Here is a 19,600-nt window from a genome sequence, read left to right on the forward strand (position 1 = left end):
ACATGCAAAGCAAGTAGGAAAAACCAAGGCCACAGGAACAGGAACAGCTGAGCTCCAGCGAGGCTCCTCCGAGGCAGCAGGCGGCAGCCTCCAGCGGGGCTCAAGGTCGGGCGCGGCTTCCCCGGCCGGCACAGGCAGCAGAGTGGACTTGGACACCCAGCGGCCTGTGGCTCTGGAGCCCCTATAGGAGGGACTGTCCTGGCCTCGGGAGGCAGGGGGACGGCTCCAGATACTTCACCCCACTCCTCCCTCCTCTGCTGCCCTGGAGCATGGCCGGAAGGAAGGGACAGAGAAAACAGCTGTCCAGGCCCAAGAAGGCAGTTTTCATTGGAAAATAAGTTAGGTCCGTCGGCAGCGTTTCCTCTGGCAGGGCCTGGTCTCGGGGCCGCCGGGACTGGCTGCGGCCGCCTTGGGCGAGGGGGCCGGGGGCTTGCGGTGGCTGCAGTTCATGCTCAGGACCCAGCCCAGCTTGTTGCGCAGCATCTGCTTGAGACCAGGCGGCAGGGGCAGGCCCTCAAGCGTGTCCCCTGAGTCTGGCCGCAGCTGCCGCAACCGGTAACAGCACAGGTACTGCAGGGAGGTGACGCTGGCACAGGAGCGGATCACCTTCATGCTGCTCTTGGCCGCCGTGGAGCACACCATTGGGTAGAACTTCTTGTTCTGCAGCTTGGTGGCCGCCACTCCTGGAAGGGAGCGTTCTGGCCTGAGCCCTGGGCCGGTAAGCGGGGCAGCGCAGGGGCATCATGCCAAGGTGACCGGGTGAGCAGCCGAGTAGGGACGTCAGGACTCATGCTCTGGCCTACGAGACTCCAGCCTGGCCTTGCACTGGCCCCTGGCCCACCCTCTGGGGACCCCGGGACTTCTGGCTTCTGGGGGAAGCCCTGGTCGGCCTGGGACGGGCCTGGGCTGGGGTACCTGCCTCCTGCAGGGCCTCCACGCAAGGTCATGGCTGAGAGGAGTTGCGCCCCGGCTGCCCTCACCTATGCACTTCCTGTTCTTAAAGAAGGTCAGTGTTCCGTGCCAGGTGTCCAGGTGCACACCGATGATGGAGCCCTGGCCGAACCTCGAGGAGAAGCTTGTCTTGTCTCCCTTGTGATGAAGGAGCCCTGGGGGCAGGGGGGGTTGGGTGAGCCCAGGAGCCGAGCCTCCACCCCACCCTGCCCCACCTGCTAGCTGCACGCACCCGTGTAGGAGAGCCCCCAGCTGTCCTCGTCCCGGCCCAGCAGGCTGCAGAACGTGTGGTGGTACTTGTCCAGGTCTACGTCCGACGTCCCGATGCCCACCATCTAGGAACAAGGGGGCTGGGTGGCAGGGCCTCCAGGGCCAGCCCTCCAAAACACCCCCAGCCGGCAGCCACTTACCATGTCGGTGCCATAGACGGGCGAGGTCATCTTGATCTCCCAGAAGTGCTGGCCCTCTCCCAGCTCCTTGGTGCCCCGGATGGCTGCAGTGCCACAGCTGTACTCCATGTGGAAGCTGACCTTGCGGTTGTCGCAGCTCAGCAGGGTGGCCGAGGACTTGTTCAGGTCATCCCAGACCCAGTCAAAATCTGCAAGAGGGAGAGGCCCAGGCTGGGGCAGGCCCCGGAGCTCCCCGGGCTCCCCCTGCCCACCGCAGGCCTGCCTGCTGGCGCAGTCCTGGCGGCGCAGCACCCTGGCACTCACACTCGTCCTCCTCCCCGCAGCGGCAGTCCTTGCCCCGGTGGGCCACGTGCAGGCTGCTGCAGGAGGTGGCCTCGCTCTGGCCGGCACAGTCACAGAAGGACTCCCCGGTCACGGGCACCGCGCTGGGGATGGATGGTGGCAGGGGCGAGCTCTCGGGGTCGGAATCCGAGTCACTGTGCTGGGAGGAAGGGATGGGCCATACTGCCTGCCGCCCACCCACTGCTGGCCCCGACCCCTAAAGGCTGAACCACTCAGATCCACTGAGGTAGGGGCTGCCCCGTGTCCCACCAGCACTGCACGGCCCACTTCACAGCGCCCCCCGCGGTGACCGGGACATGCTCCTGCCCACGCCTGGTGCAGGAACTGGCACGGCCCCTTCCCAGAGGCCCCTCATGCTGCTGCTCTGTGGGAGTCGGCACAAAGGCTCCTGCCCATTTCTGCGCCAGCAGTGCCCTAGAGGCCCAGCCGCTGATGGACACCAGGGTGTCGTCCAAGCTTCCTGCCCGGCTTTCTCAGGGCAGATTCTGGGTCACGGATAAGCCACAGGCCCTGCCCTGGGGGTGGCAGCATGGGTCTCCCAGACAGCAGCTGGGCTCCTCACGTCGTATGGTCCATGGCAGGGAGTGGCACTTTCACGAGGCCCAGTGGCTCGTGCTGCTGCTGCTGCTTCACACTTCTGCTGTAGGAAAGCAGGAAGCTGGGACTCGGCCACCACCTCCAAGGGGCTCAGTCCGTATGGCATGTTCTCCAAGTCCTGGGGGCCTGGTCTTGGCCCGGTGGCCAGACACCAAGGCTGAGCTGGCCAGGTTCTGGCAACAGACTGACCCACAGGCCTTCCTGGGAGGCCAGCCAGGCATGGTCTGTGAACCTGGTCCTTCCTGCGCTGAGGCCAGGCCTGCCCAGCGTAGGTCGCTTCTGCTGGCCTGGAGGGCCAAGGCCAAGCCTCCCCCTCAGCTGGGCCCTGGCTCCTTCCTGTAACCCCTGCTGCCCTGAGGAAGTCCACAGGCCCGCTGCAGGGCACCCCTGGCCCACCTCTGCCCTCCCCTTTGTCCTCTCCTCTGCAGCCCTCAGTCAGGCCGGCCCCAGCGTGGGGCTCTGCTCCTGCCGTAGACCCTCCACCCCCTTCAATTTCTTCTCATCACAATTCTCTGAAATCTTTTGTCCTGTTTCTGTGTCTCTTCCCATAGAACGAAAGCTCCTCAAGGGAGGCCGGGTCCCTCCAGTCTCTCCTGTTACACCCGGTGTCTGGCACGGTGGCCGCACGGTCGCCATTGAACTGAGTGAGTCGACAGGAGTTGGCTGAGTGAGGAGGCCTGTGTCAAGGACGGGCACCTGCAGGGTGGAGCAGCGTGTGCTGCCCTGGGACGACAGGTCACGTGGGGGTGCTGCCTCAGCGGGGGACCTGCCTCCCCAGGAGAAGCCAGAGAGAACCAGGACACAGGAAGCTCACTTGGCTTCCAGGTGGATGTGGGCCTGTCAGGACCAACCAGAATGGGACAGCCGTCCTCGAGAGGGGCGTCCCGGCCTGCAGATAGGGCGGGCCCTCTGAGGTAGGAACCCAGGCACAGAACTGAGCACCACAGGCCCCCGGGAAGGAGACAGACTTGACCCCACTGGCAGCTGTAGGCAGAGGGAAGGGAGGTGGTGTGTGTCATTCAGCCTTCTGAGGCACTCAGGATGACCTGCCCACACACGTGCACTGCAGGCCCATTTGGTGACAGAGCATGAGCAGCATGCATGCGTCAGACGCTGCACCCGGCCCGCAGACACCACCTGCATCCCACAGCCATGAGCCTGCGAGGCAGGGACAGACCCAAGAGAGCAGCCTGCTCAGCCACGTAACCAGTGGCACCTGGAGGCAGGGCAGGAATGCAGGCCTGGCCCCCTCCTGGGCTGGAGCAGATTGGTAAGTAGACCAGGGCTCCCTGTCCACCCCCAGGGCCTGGTGGTCCCATCAGACTAAGGGACAAGCCCTCACTCTGGGAGGAGAGGAGCCCAGCCCCTCCCAGGACACCTGGCTGGGACAGAACAACATTGCAGGATAGCTGTGGCAACAGTGCAGAGACAGTCACCCAAGAAATGGCCAAACTCTTGCACTGGTCTAAGGAAGACCTCAGGACACCAACTGAGAACCTCGCCCCCCTCCCGCCTCACTGCCCCCCCTCAGGCAGAGCGGCTGAGCACCCTGGCCCGTCGGCCCTGCCGTGGCAGCGTCAGCACAGACCGACGGGTGCAGTGCGGCGCTGGCTGCGAGGCCAACAGGGGCATCGGACAGCCGCTGCAGACGAACCCCTGAGCTTCGCCCCCGACGGCTTTGTGTTTCTGTGCCTCCCTGGATGGAAGAAGGCCCAGGAACTTTGATTTTCAAGAATCAAGGTTCTCTTTTTCTTGCATGTATACACGCGAACATACAGCACGTGTTTGTACCGGCAGAAGAAACTTCCAGGAGTGTGCACACCAAATTAACCACAGCTACCTCTGGAAACTGGGTAGACACAACAGAGAATTTCTGCAGGATGAACTGATCAAAAACCAACTGCCAACCTCTCCACACACTGCACTGTGCAGAGAAGAGCAAACAGAGAAGAACATGGTGTCTGTTCTCAGGTCCTGTCACCCCCGAGGCTGTGTGTCCCTCCCCCAGGTTAAAGAACTTCACTGAGCGTAGCACACCCAGGAGACAGTCCCCTATCAGGTAGCACCTGCCTAGAGCATCATCTGCACACTCCAGCCCAGCCTCGCCCGCTGGGACCTACCTGTCCGTCTGAGTCGTAGCCCCAGTTAGTGGTGCCTGCCAGAGCCACAGCTCGGGCGTCTGCGTCTCGGCGGGCCGCACTCAGGACAAAATGCCATGCCCTGCTGCTCCGGGGGCGTCTGGCCATGGTGGAGAGAATCTGGAAGAAAAACGGTTCTGAGCAAAAGAAGACACGCAGCACATCGGAATGTCCCCCAGCACTGCCCCCCCCAAGTCGTCTGCCTGCAGCACTTCTCAGGCATGTCTCAGCTGCTCCGCAGACGGCCCCGACCCACCCACGGGCAGGGGCTTCAGAAGCCAGGGCTCCAGGACTGTTCGTGAACCTGTACCTCACTCAAGTATCTGAGCACCTCAATAAAACCTAGGTAGATGGTGTGGAATGCCATCCAGACATCCATGACTCCGGAATGTGACTCCTAGCCCATCTCTCCAGCTCCTCATAAACCTGGTGCCCCGCCTGCGTGTCCCACAGGCATCTGAAACCTTGACTGGCTCCTCCTTCATTGTCCAGTTTGACAAATGGCTTCTCCAACCTCCCAGTTCATGCCAGAAACACGGCAGCCATCCATCCATCCCTGACACACCCTTCCTCCTTCCCCAAGGCCTGACTGCCCGGCACACCCCACCGCACGCGACTGTTTTCCTCGCTGCCGCGGGGCCACCATCCCGTGGACCACATGACTCACCTTCCACTTCACTCACTACTGCCAAGTTCTCTTTTGAAACACAAACCTAAAACCCATTCAGGGCTTGCCATTGTTCTTGGGATAAAACGCAAAACTCCAAAAAGGCTGGTTCTCTGCTTCCTCGAGTCACACCGCCTCCTCTCAGATGCCAGCTCGCTCCTGCCCTTTTCCCCGAATGCCCCCCTGCACCTGCTCAAGGCGGGTCCCCCTCCGCCTCCGGCCCTCACCTTCCAGGTCCAACCCACGGTGACACGCTGGTCTCGGGCTATCTAGTGCCCGGCTCCGCCCGGCTGAAATCCCAGTGAGGCGGGCACTGCTCCCACCTTAGGGCCGGCCAGGCCGCGGACCCCGAGCACCAGGTGAGCGCGCGCAGGTGCAGCTGTCCAGGGCTGGGAGCGCCGCCGCGGGCGCACCGGCCCCTGCGCCCGCCCCGCGGCCACCGTCGGCTCCCAGCCCGGCTTAATCTCCGCTCGCCGCATCGCGCACACAGTAGGCGCCACGTGACGCTCGCCGAATGAATGGCCCGGCGCGCTGTCACCGCGCCAGCCGAGGCCGAGGCTGTGCCGCCCGGCGCTGCTCCCCGTCCCGCGGCCCCGGGCCGGGCGGGCCGCCCGAGGCGACAGCGGCCCGGGCGCGGGCTCCGCAGTCCCTGCGGCCGCCTGGGAGGAACAAAGGCCGGGCGGGCCTCACGGCGCCGGCGCCCTCCGCTCCGGCCCGGCCCGCAAGGTCAGCGCGCGGCCGCCCGAGCCCTCGGGGGCGGCGGGCCACCCAGGCCGGGAGGCGCAGACCGCGGCCCCACCGCCGCTCACCTGCAGCCGCGCCGCCGCCGCCGCGCTCCGCCGGGCCGGCCGTGACCTACTTTTCGCTCCGGAGCGGGACGTAAACAATCCCCGCCCCCCGCGCCGCATTGGCCCGGCTGCCCGCAGCCGACGCGCTCGGTTCGCGGCTTCGGACGGGGGGAGGGTCTCCGGCCTGCCGGCCGCGGCCAAGAAGTTGCAAGACCTGTCAATCTTGGTGCCACGTTCCCATTGGTCACATCTCAAGCCGACAGAGAGGAAGTCCGCCCGCCCATTGGAGGCGTAGCGCGGACGGGAGGCGGTCCCACTAGCGAGCGTGGCGAGGAAGTAGGTCGCCCTCCGTTTCGTCTGAGCCGGATCCGGCGCGCCGGGCTGAGGAACTCCTCCAACGACCCGATTGGCTGAGGGAAGCGGTACTAGTCCTATCAAGATGAGCCGGGGGCGGGCTCGCACTTCCCATTGGCTTGAAGGCTCTTCACTCGGGAAGGCGGAAACGGACGGAAGCCGCGAATTCCAGCCGGCGGCGGGATGGAGGCGGCGGCGGGTAAGTGCTGGTGGGACGGCGGCGGTCGGGGCGGCGTCCTTGCGGCCTCGCGGCCTCGCGGCCTGGGGCTCGGCCGCGCTTTGCCTTTCCCGGGGAGGCCACGCCGCGCGGCTCCAGTGCGCCAGTCTCAGGCCGGCGGGGCTGGGCGGGAGCCGGGCGCGGGACCCCGACCGGCCGCACTCGCGGGTCCCCGGGGGCAGGAGCGGGGCCGGACCCGCCGCGGCCACTTTTTTTAAGCTTCGTTGTCTGCGGGGGAAGGTTGCGTTGGCGGCGCGTCCGCGTGCGCTAAGGTACAGGTATGCGTCGCACCTGCGGGGGAGGCCGGCGCGCGCTCACGGGCAGGTGGTGTTTCTGCAGTTGTGTTCAGAGTGCGCGCAAAGTTGTTTTGTCTGTTTTTTAAATGCAGCTATTTCCCTGTCTTATGCTATGGATTTTTGATTTAGTAGCCTGGTGACGCTGCCTTGCTTAAAGTTTGGACAAGAAGTAAAAAGAAGTTTGGTTTAAATGTAATATTCTAAAAAGAAGGAAGTACCGAAGTGTCACATATTTTTAGTTGTTTGTGGAAGTACTGTCGTATCTAAGCCTTAAAAAAAGTGAAATTCTCGTGTGGGACAGAATACATACAAGTAGGTGTGTCAGAGTTTGCACAGATTAGCCAAAGTAGGCCTTTGTAAGTAGTGGTTGCTACATTTATCTTTTTGTTTTTTTGGAGACAGAGTCTCACTCTGTTGCCTGGGCTAGAGTGCTGTGGTGTCATCATAGCTCACAGCAACCTCAAACTCCTGGACTCAAGCGATCCTCCTGCCTCAGCCTCCCGGGTAGCTGGGACTACAGGCGTGAGCCACTGTGTCAACTCAAAAGCTTTCTTTAAACTAGGGGAAAAAACGCACATAAAAATTTAAAAGGCCTAAAGGGGTATACGGTTAAAAAAAAAAAAAGAACTGACCTCCCTGTGCCCACAGGCAACGCCTGGCATCAGTTACTTGTGTTTTTCTAGAAGGAGCCTTTTCCTATAAAAACACGTGTTTGTCCCGCATATTGAATGTTCTGGATTTGGCTGGACTTTATACACAAGGCTGAGCAGGATACCTTATCCGCAGAGAGGATCCCCACTTCCTCCGTGGGGTCCTGCTTTATGTTCGTCTTTCTTTGCTCCCTCCAGCACAGTCTCTCGTCTGTTAGGCCCTGTAGTCAACGTGCTTCGTTTATAATCTGCTTATAAACTTTTCCACTTTGCTTAGCAGTGGAGGTTGTTCAGGTGGTTTCCGCAGAGTTGTGTGGGAAGGCCCTGCTCCTCCCACTTACCTGGCACCGCGTCCTGTGTGCGGCTCCGCACCAGCCCACCAGGCAGGTGACATTCCCCGCTTCTGCTGAGGAAAGCCAGGCTCCCTGGGATTTAGAACTTTGTCACACCGCACCAGCGCCAATGGCAGAGCAGAGTCAGCACCCAAACCCCGCCCAGTCTCCACCAGAGGCCCGGACAGAGTCCCCCAGCAGCAACAGAAGTGAGCTTAAACCGTCCGCACATGTTTCTTCCCGCACCTGTTGGTGTTTGAGTGATTTAAGTAACAACCCATTCATTGCCACAGGGGTGACCGCAAGGCTGTGGTCTCTGGCTTTATGCTGGTACGCGGTGGAAGGGTGCCCTTTCTGTGTCACCTTAGAAAGACTTAGAGCAGGTGCTGTAGCGCGTTTGTGACAAGGACCTGCCTGAAAGCTGGGCCAGGTTCCCTCTGAGTTCCCGAGTTCTTCCTGGGAGGCTTTGGATTTGGGAGCCTTTAAACCTGCCCTCGAGGTGGATCAAGTGCAGGGACCGCATTTACGGGTCATTCGTGGAACGCCTCATAGCCCCCCTTCCAAGGACCTCTCCAGAGGTGGTAGAGAGAGCGGCTCGCTGCAGACCAGCGGCAGGGGCTTGCAGCGGGGCTGAGGATGGTTCCTGCGCGGGGGCAGCCCCTGCGGCGAACGCTCACTTGGCAGCACCGCAGACCGTCGGAAGGAAGAGGAGCTGGGCCAGAGGAGTTGGCAGGGACCCAGAGTGGGGACCGGGGCCTGTGTGAGGAGTGGCCAAGGACACTGTTGCATCCTGGGGCAGCTCTTGTTTGCTAAGGTTTCTTAAGACTCCTTGCAGCGGCCAGGAGCGCGGCTGGGAGCCAGCTGGACTGTGGCCGCTCTGGGTCCTCAGAGCGTCAGTGTCCTCCTAGGAACTGGAGGCCCAGGGCCACCGCCACCTCTGACCCCAGGAGAGTGTTCCGGGGAAGGGCTGGCATCTCCTCCAGCACAGAGGTGCTGTGGGTCCCGTCAGCAGGTCCTGTTTGTCTCACCTGTTTCCCTCACCTGTTTCCTATGAGAACCGAGATGGAGCTGGCGGGTTTAGGATCGTATTGTCCGTGGGTGGGAGCCGTGCACGTGTTACACGCACATGTGCGCTCATACCGAGCCAGTGCAGGGCTCGGGGGTGAAGGAACCCACTGTGGGTCGGGCTGCTGGAAGACCTTCCATTAATGCCAGGGGAGGGGACAGGGGCCGCGTTCGGGTCTGGTCGTGAGCCTGGCCGGGGCTCGCGGCGCTGAGTGGGCAGAGAGGCGAGGCACTCAGGGTCCCGGCCTGTCTGTCTCACATCCCTGACCAGAGCCTGGGAACCTGGCCGGCGTCCAGCACATCATCCTCATCCTCTCAGGAAAGGGAGGCGTCGGAAAAAGCACCGTCTGCACCGAGCTGGCCCTGGCTCTGCGCCACGCAGGCAAGAAGGTGAGCGCCCGCCCCTCGGGGCTGCCCCTGCCCGGCGAGGGCGGAGGGAGACTCGGCATGTGCCCTCCGTCCCCTTGCAGGTGGGGATCCTGGACGTGGACCTGTGTGGCCCCAGCATCCCCCGCATGCTCCGGGCGCAGGGCAAGGCCGTGCACCAGTGCAACGGCGGCTGGGTGCCCGTCTTCGCGGACCAGGAGCAGAGCATCTCCCTCATGTCCGTGGGCTTCCTGCTGGAGCAGCCGGACGAGGCCGTGGTGTGGAGAGGCCCCAAGAAGAACGGTAATGATGGGGGGGTGGCCGTTGCCCCCTCCCAGCCAGCCCCTCAGTGCTCGGTTAGAGGCCTTGGAGGAAGCCCGGCATGGTGGTGCTCGCCTGTGGTCCCAGCTACTCAGGAGGCTGAGGCAGGAGGATCGCTGGAGCCAGGAGTTTGAGGCTACAGTGAGCTGTGATGATGCCACTGCTCTCCAGCCTGGACGACAGAGCAAGATTCTGTCTCAAAAAAGATGTTTTTTAAAAAACCTCAGAGAAAGCCCAGGGCTGCTGTCCCTCCTCCTACATGGCCACTGCCCCCTGATAAAGGCATCTGTTGGAAGGTGTCTGTTTGGCCTCTCTGTCTCTTTCTGCGGAAACGCTGCTGCTCGCTGTTCAGTAGTCAAGCTGTGCCTGGGGACCTGCGTGTGGCATCCGCGACACCCAGATGGCGGGCTGCGAGCAGGGTGTGAGATGAGCCCGAGAGGGCAGCTCTCATCTAGTCAGCATCGCCGAGACCGTCGGCCACGGCGTTCAGACTCCTGGGCAGGAGGAGCAGTGTCTGCTCAGACAGGGACCCGAGGACCCCCAGTGCTGGGGGGGCTCTGGAGCAGCAGGTGGCATTAGACGCACCCCCAACTGCAGGGAGGGCTGTCACGGGGAGAAGCAAGCTCAGGGCAGACAGCGGCTTCTGCGACATACCAGCCAGGCATCCACCGTGGGCTGCCACCTCTCGGCATGAGGACAGGGTGTTCCTGTGGGCACTGACACCCCAGGCCGGTCAGGGCTCCCCTTCCTGAGCTGCAGCCCTGGCAGGACCAGCCACCGGCCCCGTGGGTGGGGTGCGAGGCGGATTGGGGACAGGCTTGCCTGCCTACGGCCTCCTGCCACCCCGCTCCTGGCCAGAGCCACCAGCTGAACCAGCACCTGCCCCTCCTGCAGGTGGTCCCAGAGCCTTCCGAGAGTCTTCAAGGGGGCTGGTGGGAGGGCGGCTCGCTGGGATGGGACCCCACCTGCTTGACGTGTGGCTTCCGGGCTGACCCCCCCCCGCAGCACTGATCAAGCAATTTGTGTCCGATGTGGCCTGGGGACAGCTGGACTACTTGGTCGTGGACACACCCCCAGGGACCTCTGATGAACACATGGCCGCCGTGGAAGCCCTGCGTCCCTACAGGCCCCTGGGGGCCCTTGTGGTCACCACACCTCAGGTACTGTTGTCAGCACCATCCCTTCCTCGGCGTGTGGCCTCTCCCACGGCTGGGCTGGGCTGGCATCTGCGTGTCCTGGCTGAGTTGCAGCCAACTGTCCGGGTCTTGTCTCAACCACCAGGCGGTGTCCGTGGGGGACGTGAGGCGGGAGCTGACCTTCTGCAGGAAGACTGGCTTGCGGGTGATGGGGGTCGTGGAGAACATGAGCGGCTTCACCTGCCCACACTGTGCAGTGAGTCGTGGGGACTCGCTGGGTGGGGTAGGTGGGTCGGTGGGGGCACAAGGCCACGAGGAAGCCAGCGTCAGCACCCAGGGCAGGTTAGTAACCAGCGAAGGCCGAGGGCCAGTTTCCTGGACCTGCATGAGCACCGGAGGCGTCCTCGAGCCTGGTCCTCACAGCCCTGTCTCCTAGGAGTGCACCAGCGTCTTCTCCAGGGGCGGCGGGGAGGAGCTGGCCAGGCTCGCCGGGGTCCCCTTCTTAGGTAAGTGACCAGAGCCTGGTGTCTGGGGCCCTGAGTGCTGCTCTGGGTGGGTCTGACTGGCCTGTGCCCACCGAGTGCCCGGGGGAGCAGCGGGAGCCGTTTCCTCCCGTCTTTCTCGCGCACTGGCAGGCGCCGGCCGTGCGCTGCGGCTCGTCTCCGGGCAATTCCTGCCAAGCAGGCACCTCGGGCTCTGGGCAGGTGCCGCATGGTGGACGCGCCTGCTGACGCCCCAGGGGAGCAGAGGACGGTGGCCACTGTCCCCCACCTGTGGTGCCGGGAGCCGTGCTGTCGAGTGTGCCCAGTCCTGGCGCCCGCCTGCGCTCCTCTCAAGCGCAGCAGGGAAGGCAGCAGGGCTCGGCCTCTGCTCTGTCTCCATAGGCTCTGTGCCCCTGGACCCTGCGCTCACAAGGAGCCTCGAGGAGGGCCGCGACTTCATCCAGGAGTTCCCCAACAGCCCTGCGTTTCCTGCACTCGCCGCCATAGCCCAGAAGATTCTGGACGCGACGCCTGCTCAGGCCTCCTGACAGAGGAGCTGCCTCGTCATAGGCCCCGAGAGGAATCCCTGGGGCAGAGGGCCCGGGGACCGTGTTTCCTCCACGTCAGCTCATCTCTGGCTGAGCCTGACAGCGCTTCCTCCCGGCGGTTGGTGGTGGTTGCAAGGACAGCTCGGGCCCCGGTGCCTTGTGGCTGTGAGCCCGTGTTCTGGGACCCCACGCCACGGCTGCTTCCCAGCGCTCGTCACTTTCCCACGCTGCATCCCTGCGCCAGAGGGACAGGCTGCTCCTGGCAGCTGAGTGTCCCCCACGGTTCACCAAGCTCTCGGGACTTCCACGGCCCTCAGCTGACCCTGGGCTGCCCACACCCTGAGGGTCCGTGAGCGATCTGCACTCACGGGAGGAGCGGGAGCTCTGTGGGTAAAATAACCTCAGACGTGTCACATGACTTGGAGGAACCCACCATTAAACGGGTCCCGTGTGCTGCCACGGGTGCAGGTCAGACTTCTCTGGACTTTTTGTTCTTGGCGGTCAGACGGCATTTGCTTCCGTAGGTCCTGCTGTTGACAAGCCCTGGAGACCCAGGTGAGGACGCATTTGCTTCCCATGTGGTGGGAGTTTGGGGGAGATTTTATATCAGAGAAAGCCGCGTGGGGGGCTCAGCCAAGGTGGAGCTGTCCACTCTGCGGGGGACACGGACACCAGGGTGCAAAGGGACCAAGACCAGAAGAGGTGGGTTTGAGAGTGAGCTGAGGGTCCCGGAAGCTCTTTCCTGCCTTTTCCTGGTGAGACCAGGAAGGGAAACTTGAGAGAAGCAGAACGGCCGTGCGGGGCCAGGGAGAGCAGCTCAGCGGCGATTCCTAGGGCCAGGTGGGACGGCGGTGGGGCTGCGCCTGGTCTGCAGATGGCATTTCCCTGAGGAAACGTGTGGGAACTGCAGTGTGGGCCAGCCACCTCTGCCGCCTGCCAACTCGGCAGTGGCTGCAGGGCCCTGGCCACCACCTGCCCTGTGCTGCGGCTGCCAGGACGGGGGCACTGCCCAGTCCTGAGGACAACACCCCAAAGAGGAGAGACGAGATGCTGAGGTTCTGGGAGGACCTGAGAAAGTGCCGTTGTTCCTCAGGTGGGGGTGGGCGTCCTGGGAGGAATCTGGGGGGCCACCTAGAGGACTAGGAGGACTCGCTGGGTGCAGGATTGAGGCCGGGCCCGGCCAGGCAGGGCCAGGGGCCCAGGACGAATGCTTTAAGCCATACACTGTGTTCGGCATGTTGTCGTCCTTTAATTGGTGACAGCAGGGAGGCTGCCGTGCCCACCCACCCCCACCGCCACCCCCACCCCGTCAGGCTGGCAGACCCCCGGGACCGTCCTTCACAGCTCCTCATTCTGAGGACAGCAAGGACCTGTCGTGACCACAGGGCAGTGTCTGGCCAGGGCAAACCAGGCAGGGGACCACAGCCTGGAGCCCGGGGTCAGCAGTGAGCAAAGTGGGCCTCACCGACGTCCCGCAGGTCGAGGCCCGCGACGCCAGGGGGACTGGCACAGGTGATGTTGTTGTAGGTGTACACGGGGGGCTGGCAGTCATCCCCCTCGGGGGCCACCTGGACGAAGCGGGGCACGGCGCTGGGGTTCTGCAGGGCGAAGTCCCACAGCGCCCTGAGGGGGCAGCGGCAGTCCCAGGGGTTGCCCTCCAGCCACAGGCGCTCCAGCCCCGGAGGCTGCGGCACGAAGGACCGCAGCGAGTTGTTCCTGAGGCTGAGGAAGCGCAGCCGCCCCAGTGGCGAGAAGAGGCCCTCAGCCACCGTGTCCAGGCGGTTGTGCGAGACGTCCAGCCAGAAGGCCCGCTGCAGGGGGCCCAGGGCCTCCGCGGACAGCTCCGACAGCCGGTTGCGGGAGAGGAGCAGGAACTCCAGCTTGCCGAGGCCCTGGAAGAGCCGGCGGGGCAGCTGCGCGAGCTGGTTGGAGGTGAGGTCCAGCTCCAGGAGCTCGGCCAGGCCCCACAGGCTCTGCTCCTCGATGTCGGAGATGCCGTTGTCCCTGAGGAACAGCCTGCGCAGCCCCGAGAGGCCAGCGAAGGTGTGCCGGCGGACGCGGCCCAGGCAGCTGCCCTCCAGGTGCAGGCTGTGCAGCTTGCCCAGGCCCTGGAACACCTGCTCTGGAAGGTTCCGGAGACAGTTGCCGGAGAGGTTCATGACTGCCACGTTGAGGAGGCCAAGGAAGGCGCCCGGCTTGATGTCCTGGATGTGGTTGTCGTTGAGCGTGAGGACCTCCAGCTGCCCCAGGCCCTCGAACGCCCGCTCGGGCAGCTGCCGGATGCGGTTGTGGCCGAGCTGCAGCTCCTCCAGGAAGTGCAGGTCCTTGAAGGAGCGGGGCCGCAGGCCGGCGAGGGCGTTGTTGGAGAGGCGCAGGACGTGCAGGCCCAGCAGGCCTGGGAACGTGTCCTCCAGGAGGCCGGCCACGCGGTTGTGGGACAGGTCCAGCCAGCGCAGCGCCTTCATGCCCAGGAAGGCACCCGGGGCCACGGCGGAAATGAGGTTGCGGGCCAGGTAGAGCTTCTGCAGCCGGGGCAGCCGCGCGAAGACGTTGGCCTTGACGCTCCTCAGCGCGTTCCCGCTCAGGTCCAGCTCGCGCAGCTCGCCCAGGCCGCAGAAGAGCGCCGGCTGCAGGTAGGCCAGCCTGTTGCCGGCCAGCACCAGCTCGCGGAGGTTGCCCAGGCCCTGGAACGCCGTGTCGGGCAGCACCGCCAGGCTGTTCCAGCCGAGGTTGAGGTCCCAGAGGTTGGCGAGCCCTGCAAAGAGGCCCTCCTCCACCCTGCCCAGGAGGTTGTTGCTGAGGCTGAGCGAGGCCAGGCCGGGCGTGTGCGTGAACGTGTGGGCCGCGAGGCTCCGCAGCCGGTTCCGCTCCAGGTGCAGGTGGTACAGGCTCCGCAGCCCCAGCAGCGCCTGCGGCTCCAGGCTGCCCAGCTGGCTGCCCTGCAGGTTGAGGAAGTCCAGGCTGGAGAGGTTCTGGAAGGCCGCCGGGGGGATGGAGGAGAGGTTGTTGCCGTCGAGCCACAGCGCCCTGGCACTGGCGGGAATGCCGTCGGGCAGCTGCGTGAGGTTCCTCGAGCTGCAGAAGACGTTGAGCTCGTCCGAGTAGTCGTCGTAGCTGCAGGTGCAGGCGGCTGGGCACTGGTGGCCCGGCGCCACCCAGCACGCCAGCAGCACCGCCAGGGCCAGGCCTCCTGTGGGGAGAGAGGGTTGAGGAGGCGGCACCTAGGAGGGTTCTGGCGGGGTGCCCCGGTCTGACTGGGGAGAGCGCGACGCCGAACCTCTCCAGGCCTCAGCCACGGAAGAGGCGGCGCCCAGTCATGAACTGAGGTACGTGGTCACCCACTTAGTCGCGTCCTCTGCTCCCGTGCTGACTCTGCACTTTCCACCGCGGGGCCGGCGGGGCGGCATCCCCGTCCTGTTGCAGAGAAGACCTGGCTCGGCTTCACCCAGGCCACGCGGGCTTGGGCAGGCTGGGTCCTGGCTGCTGGGCCACGTGGCCATCTGCATCCCCAGGGCAGACAGTCGGGCCGGGCCAGGCTGCTACCGTGGTCCGGAGAAAGGGGAAGGAACTGAGCCGCGAGCCGAGCTCTGGCCATTTTTGGAATATTCTAGAGCAGGTCTGGGTGGGGTATTCACTTGTTGACCCTGGTGAGCCAGGTACCCCCTGCCTGGCCAGCCCCACATGCTGGGGGGCACTCGCCTGCCTGCTCTCCCGTGTGTGTGGCCTGACCCAGGCCCTGGGGCAGACCCCAGGCCGCCCACTTACTTACCTGGGTCAGGTTGCATCTCAGGACGAGGAGCACCAGGCCCCACTGACCCGGCAGCAGTCTTGCCAGTAGCAATGTCCCAGAACCTTGCCTGCCGGACACCGTGCCACCCGCCACACAGCCCCGTGCCTGCCCGAGAGAGCTCAGGATGCCGGGGTTGGGCAGGGCGGCATGGGGGCCTGTGATGGGGTGGGGCAGCCCTGGAGTCCGGCCCAGGCTTGAGGCCAGGGCACCCCACAGATGAGGGGTGTGAGGCGCCACCCCCGTCCACCTGGGCTAGGCCCTGGGAGAGGACCTAGTGGCTGGAGGGCAGTGGGCCCACCTGGGGCGAGGCCCACAGCTCAGGCTGTGAGGGGCACCCGGTCTCTGCAGGGGCTGAGAGCTCGCCAGCCCTGCCTGCGCTGCCCGCTGTGCTCGGGGACAGGAGAGGAGGTGGGAGAAGGGAATGGAGACTCTCTACTGCGAGGCCCAGCCGTGTCCCCCTCCCACCCCAGAGGTCCCCAGAGTCCCCCAGAGTTGAGCCCTCCAGAGCTTCCCTGAGGGCTGGCCCTGGCCCTGGCCCCAGCAGGCTTGGGGTCACAGTGGCCGCCCCCAAGTAAATGGCAGGACGCTCTGGGGCGCCTCACCTTTCCTCAGGGCCATTGCGCGTGCAGACCAGGCTGCAGGCTGCAGCGAGTGAGGGCGTCTGCTGTGCCGGCCACGGGGCAGCCAGTGCCTGTCAGCCGCAGGCCCGGCCCAGCTGGCCCCAGCCCCGTTAACCCCCTCGTGCCGGGCGGCCAGCGCAGTGCAGACAGTGCGGGCGAGAGTCCGCTGAAGCCACCTCTGGCCCGAGGCGGCTGGTCCCCGTTTTCCTGCAGAGCTGGCTAGGGTGGGCCCGGGCAGCCAGGTGGGGGTAGGGGACCCCCTGGGAGTGGGCTGGCACTCAAGGCAGGTCTGGGGAGCCCAGGGCTTCGCCCACTCCCACCCGTGGGCAGGCAGCCGTCAGGTGGCTCTGAGGTCTTGGGGATCCACCCCTGGCCTGAGACGTGACCGTTGGGCTCGGTGGGCGCCACCGCCTTTCCCTGTGCTGCCCATCCGCTCTCCCCGGAGGGGTCCACTGTTCGGGCTCCCGCGCTCAGGGGCCGTCCAAGGCCCAGGCCTGCCTCGGCCTCCTGTGACCTCAGGGTCAGCTGGTGTCTGGCCACTGCCCCACCCCCAAGCCTCTTCTAGGAACACCTGGCAGGAACACCACCAGCGCCCTGTGTTTGCTTTCCGCAGCCCGTCTTCCTGGGAAGAGGCCAGTAGGGAAGCAGGGAAGCGGGAGCGGCCTGGCGTGTGGTTGCCCTTGGGCCGGGCAGGGGAAGAAGGCTGCTCCTGCCGGGAGAGGCCCGGCCCCTCCCCACCCGCCCTCTGGCCCTCCTCGTCCTGCTGGAACCGCATCTCCAGCTGGTGACTGCCTCCTTTCGGGCCTGAGCGCCTGGGGCCTGGCCGTCGTCCTGCCTGCCTGTCCCCTGCCCATCCCCGAGGACCCCTCGCGGGCGCTTTGCTCTGCCCGTGGAGAGGGACCGCACATGCACAGGAGCTGGAAGAGGCACATGTGGGCGCAGACTAGGTAGGTGGGGCAGCGACCCACACCCCCGGTCTCCAGGGTGCCCCGTCCTGTGGGCAGGTCCCCCGCGCCGGTGCTGGGGACACGCTTCTTTCCTTTATTGAGAATCGATCGTTCCCCAGGTCGTTTCTCGGCTTCTCTTCTGAGAAATTATAGATCCACAGGGAGAAAGTCCACACCCAGAAAGATCCACAGGTGAGTTTACACAGGGGAAAGTGCAGACTCAGCAGGGGCCCCCGGGCCAGCCGGGCGGCCTCTTCCCAGGAAAGGTCCCCGAGTGGGGCCTCTGTGCCTGCGTCGCGGCTGCGTGGGGCTGAGGCCGGAGCCAGGAGTCCCCGCGTGTGGGGGGCGGGGAGTTAACATTACCATGGTGTCGCTTTGGGAGGAGGGACCCGACTAAACCACGGTGGAGTCTGTGGCAGGGAAGCCTTAACAGCCTTCTGGCAGCCGAGTTGTGTGTTTTTAAGCCTCTCGAATCCTGGGAGGACGCCGAGGAACGCGCACGCAGACGTCTGGCCCCGGGTTCCACCGAGAACGCTGTTGCCGCTCCCCGCTGTCTGCCCCTGCTTTTACCGCCTGAGTGTCTCCCCGAGGAGTCCAGTTCTGCCTCTTTTCCATCCTCCCAGAAATGGCGTCGGGGGGCTGCGGCCGCCGCTCTTGTGCGTCCAGGCTGCTGCTGCTGCTGGACGCGCAGCTCCAAGGCTCGGCTCCAGCGACGCCACCGCGTTCCCCGGGGCACGTGCGTTTCTGTCGGAGCAGGAGCAGAACCGAATGGAGTCGCTGGGACCCGGGGCGTGTGTCTGCACAGCGGGTGAGGCCACCCTTCCCAGGGAGTCAGGCGGACCTCAGGCTGCCCTCACCGTCTCTGTTCACGCTCTGCTCGGGTGGCGAAAGGATGGCGGCTTTTGTTGTTTGTGTTTTCTCAGCTGCCAGTGGAGACTGAGCAGTTTTCAGAGGCTCCTTGGCCATTGGATTTCCTGTTTCAACGAGTGTGTGTTTAAGTTTGTTTCCTGCCAATTTTCTTTTTCGTTTAATATTTTGTATAGATGGGGTCTCACCATGTTGCTCAGGCTGGTCTCAAACTCCTGAGCTCAAGCGATCCTTCCGCCTCAGCCTCCCAGAGTGCTGGGATTGCAGGTGTGACCGCGCCCGGCCTAGATTTTCTTTCAGACGTGGTCTCACTCTGTTGCCCAGGTTGGGGTGCAGTGGCGTCATCATAGCTCCCTGCAGCCTCCAACTCCTGGGCTCAAGAGATCCTCCCGCCTCAGCCTCCCGAGTAGCTGGGACTGCAGGCGCCGCCATGCCCGGCTCTCGTGCTGATTTGCCATTGCGTTGTGTGTTAGTCTGGTTTACAAGATATTTAAAAACAAAAAAACGTTCTAGCTTCCAGCCCCTTGTGAGGTACACGTCACCGGTATTTTCCCTTGCACTGGGGTGGCCTTTTCATCCTCACTGTGATTCTGGAAAGAGTTCTTAATTTTAATTCAGGCTCAGAAGAGGTCCCTTAAATGTAATGTATTGAACTTGATTCCTCAAATATGACAATAAAGATGGAAAAAATGCCAAAAATCCTTTATGTAGTCCGACTTACGGTTTCAAGTCCTCCTGGCACAAGGACTTGAGTGTATTCTCCTAAAGTATCTTAGGACCGCGCGTGGTGCTGTCGTGTGGTATCTGCTGTCCGGCTTCTAATCTGCTTTCCGTGAGATCAGGGCTCACAGACATGAGCTCAAGTCTAATTCCTTCTCCGTACGGACCACGGTGGCCGCAGCAGGGTGCGTGAGATGGCTGTCCCCGCAGCCCCAGGTCGGGGCGGGTAAGCCAGGGCCTCTCTGGGCTCTCCTCCCTCCCGCCATCTGCCCGGCCGCTGCCGCCGTCCCCACCATGGAGGCCCTTCGACACGCGGTGGGGCAGGCCCCCCACCTCCTTCAGGAGCATCGTGGGTATTCCTGGTCCTTTGCCTCTTCATGTAAACTTTGGAAACAGCCTGTCGAGTTTCTAAAACAAAACCAGAAACCTGCTGGATTCTGCTTTGTGCTGCAGTTTGTGGAGAGTTGATGCCTTCGCGATCCTGAGTCTTCCCACCCGCGGATGTGCTGTTTCCTCCTTTCTTCCACGTCATCCTCAGCTTCTCTCAGGAGTGGGTTTGAAGATTTCCATGTTGTGATCCCGCACTCGTTTCTTAGATTTTTTCCGACGTGGTGGGTATTTTTGATACGTTACACGTGTCATGTTTTTCCTCCTCAGTTTCATTTGCTGTTTGTTGAGGCTGATATTCTCTATAGCTCTTTTTCTACGATGGCTCCACTGACATAGAACTCGTGCAGCGTGTGGGTCACCCCTGGTGACAGTGGCTTTTAGGAAGTGTGCAAAGCTGTGCGGCCTCCCCACAGTCCGGCTCCCAGCCATTCCCACATGAGACGCGCTCGTTTGTGTCACCCCTTTCGCTGAGCGTAGTTTTCGGGGTCCGTCCAGTTGTGTCGTGGATCAGCGCTTCCTGCCTTGCTGTGGCCGAACAGCACTGTTCTATGGAGAGACCACAACTTGTTTATTCACCAGGGACAGAACTGGATTGTTTCCATTTGG

General features: G+C 63.6%; 3 protein-coding genes across 3 annotated transcripts; 1 reads left to right on the forward strand and 2 right to left on the reverse strand.

Moving 5' to 3' along the window:
• Nucleotides 1-276: 276 nt before the first annotated feature.
• On the reverse strand, nt 277-6,019 carry SPSB3 (splA/ryanodine receptor domain and SOCS box containing 3). The gene is made up of 7 exons (XM_012647694.1): nt 5,915-6,019; nt 4,421-4,558; nt 1,665-1,842; nt 1,362-1,549; nt 1,184-1,286; nt 981-1,106; nt 277-683 (listed from the first exon to the last, which is right to left on the reverse strand). The coding sequence occupies exons 1-7, from the start codon at nt 6,011-6,013 to the stop codon at nt 340-342; spliced, it is 1,176 nt and encodes a 391-aa protein (XP_012503148.1). The 5' UTR covers nt 6,014-6,019; the 3' UTR covers nt 277-339.
• A 375-nt stretch (nt 6,020-6,394) lies between these two features.
• NUBP2 (nucleotide binding protein 2) lies at nt 6,395-12,105 on the forward strand. The gene is made up of 7 exons (XM_012647697.1): nt 6,395-6,446; nt 9,079-9,197; nt 9,278-9,476; nt 10,500-10,654; nt 10,776-10,886; nt 11,067-11,136; nt 11,515-12,105. The coding sequence occupies exons 1-7, from the start codon at nt 6,431-6,433 to the stop codon at nt 11,658-11,660; spliced, it is 816 nt and encodes a 271-aa protein (XP_012503151.1). The 5' UTR covers nt 6,395-6,430; the 3' UTR covers nt 11,661-12,105.
• An 849-nt stretch (nt 12,106-12,954) lies between these two features.
• Nucleotides 12,955-16,108, reverse strand: IGFALS (insulin-like growth factor binding protein, acid labile subunit). The gene is made up of 2 exons (XM_012647698.1): nt 16,053-16,108; nt 12,955-14,850 (listed from the first exon to the last, which is right to left on the reverse strand). Exons 1-2 carry the CDS (start codon nt 16,066-16,068, stop codon nt 13,100-13,102), a joined length of 1,767 nt encoding a protein of 588 aa, XP_012503152.1. The 5' UTR covers nt 16,069-16,108; the 3' UTR covers nt 12,955-13,099.
• Between the last annotated feature and the right edge of the window lie 3,492 nt (nt 16,109-19,600).

The sequence above is a fragment of the Propithecus coquereli genome, unplaced genomic scaffold (genome assembly GCF_000956105.1).
Source record: "Propithecus coquereli isolate 6110/MARCELLA unplaced genomic scaffold, Pcoq_1.0 Scaffold27, whole genome shotgun sequence".
Taxonomy (NCBI): Eukaryota; Metazoa; Chordata; class Mammalia; order Primates; family Indriidae; genus Propithecus; species Propithecus coquereli.

Coding starts and splice junctions, on each gene's coding strand:
- SPSB3 (XM_012647694.1), bottom strand. CDS start 6,013: ATGCGGCGCGGGGGGCGGGGATTGTTTACGTCCCGCTCCGGAGCGAAA. Junction 4,559..5,914: donor CGGCGGCGGCGCGGCTGCAG/GTGAGCGGCGGT, acceptor TTTTTCTTCCAG/ATTCTCTCCACCATGGCCAG. Junction 1,287..1,361: donor CCGTCTATGGCACCGACATG/GTAAGTGGCTGC, acceptor CCTTGTTCCTAG/ATGGTGGGCATCGGGACGTC.
- NUBP2 (XM_012647697.1), top strand. Junction 9,477..10,499: donor GAGAGGCCCCAAGAAGAACG/GTAATGATGGGG, acceptor CCCCCCCCGCAG/CACTGATCAAGCAATTTGTG. Junction 10,887..11,066: donor TCACCTGCCCACACTGTGCA/GTGAGTCGTGGG, acceptor CCTGTCTCCTAG/GAGTGCACCAGCGTCTTCTC.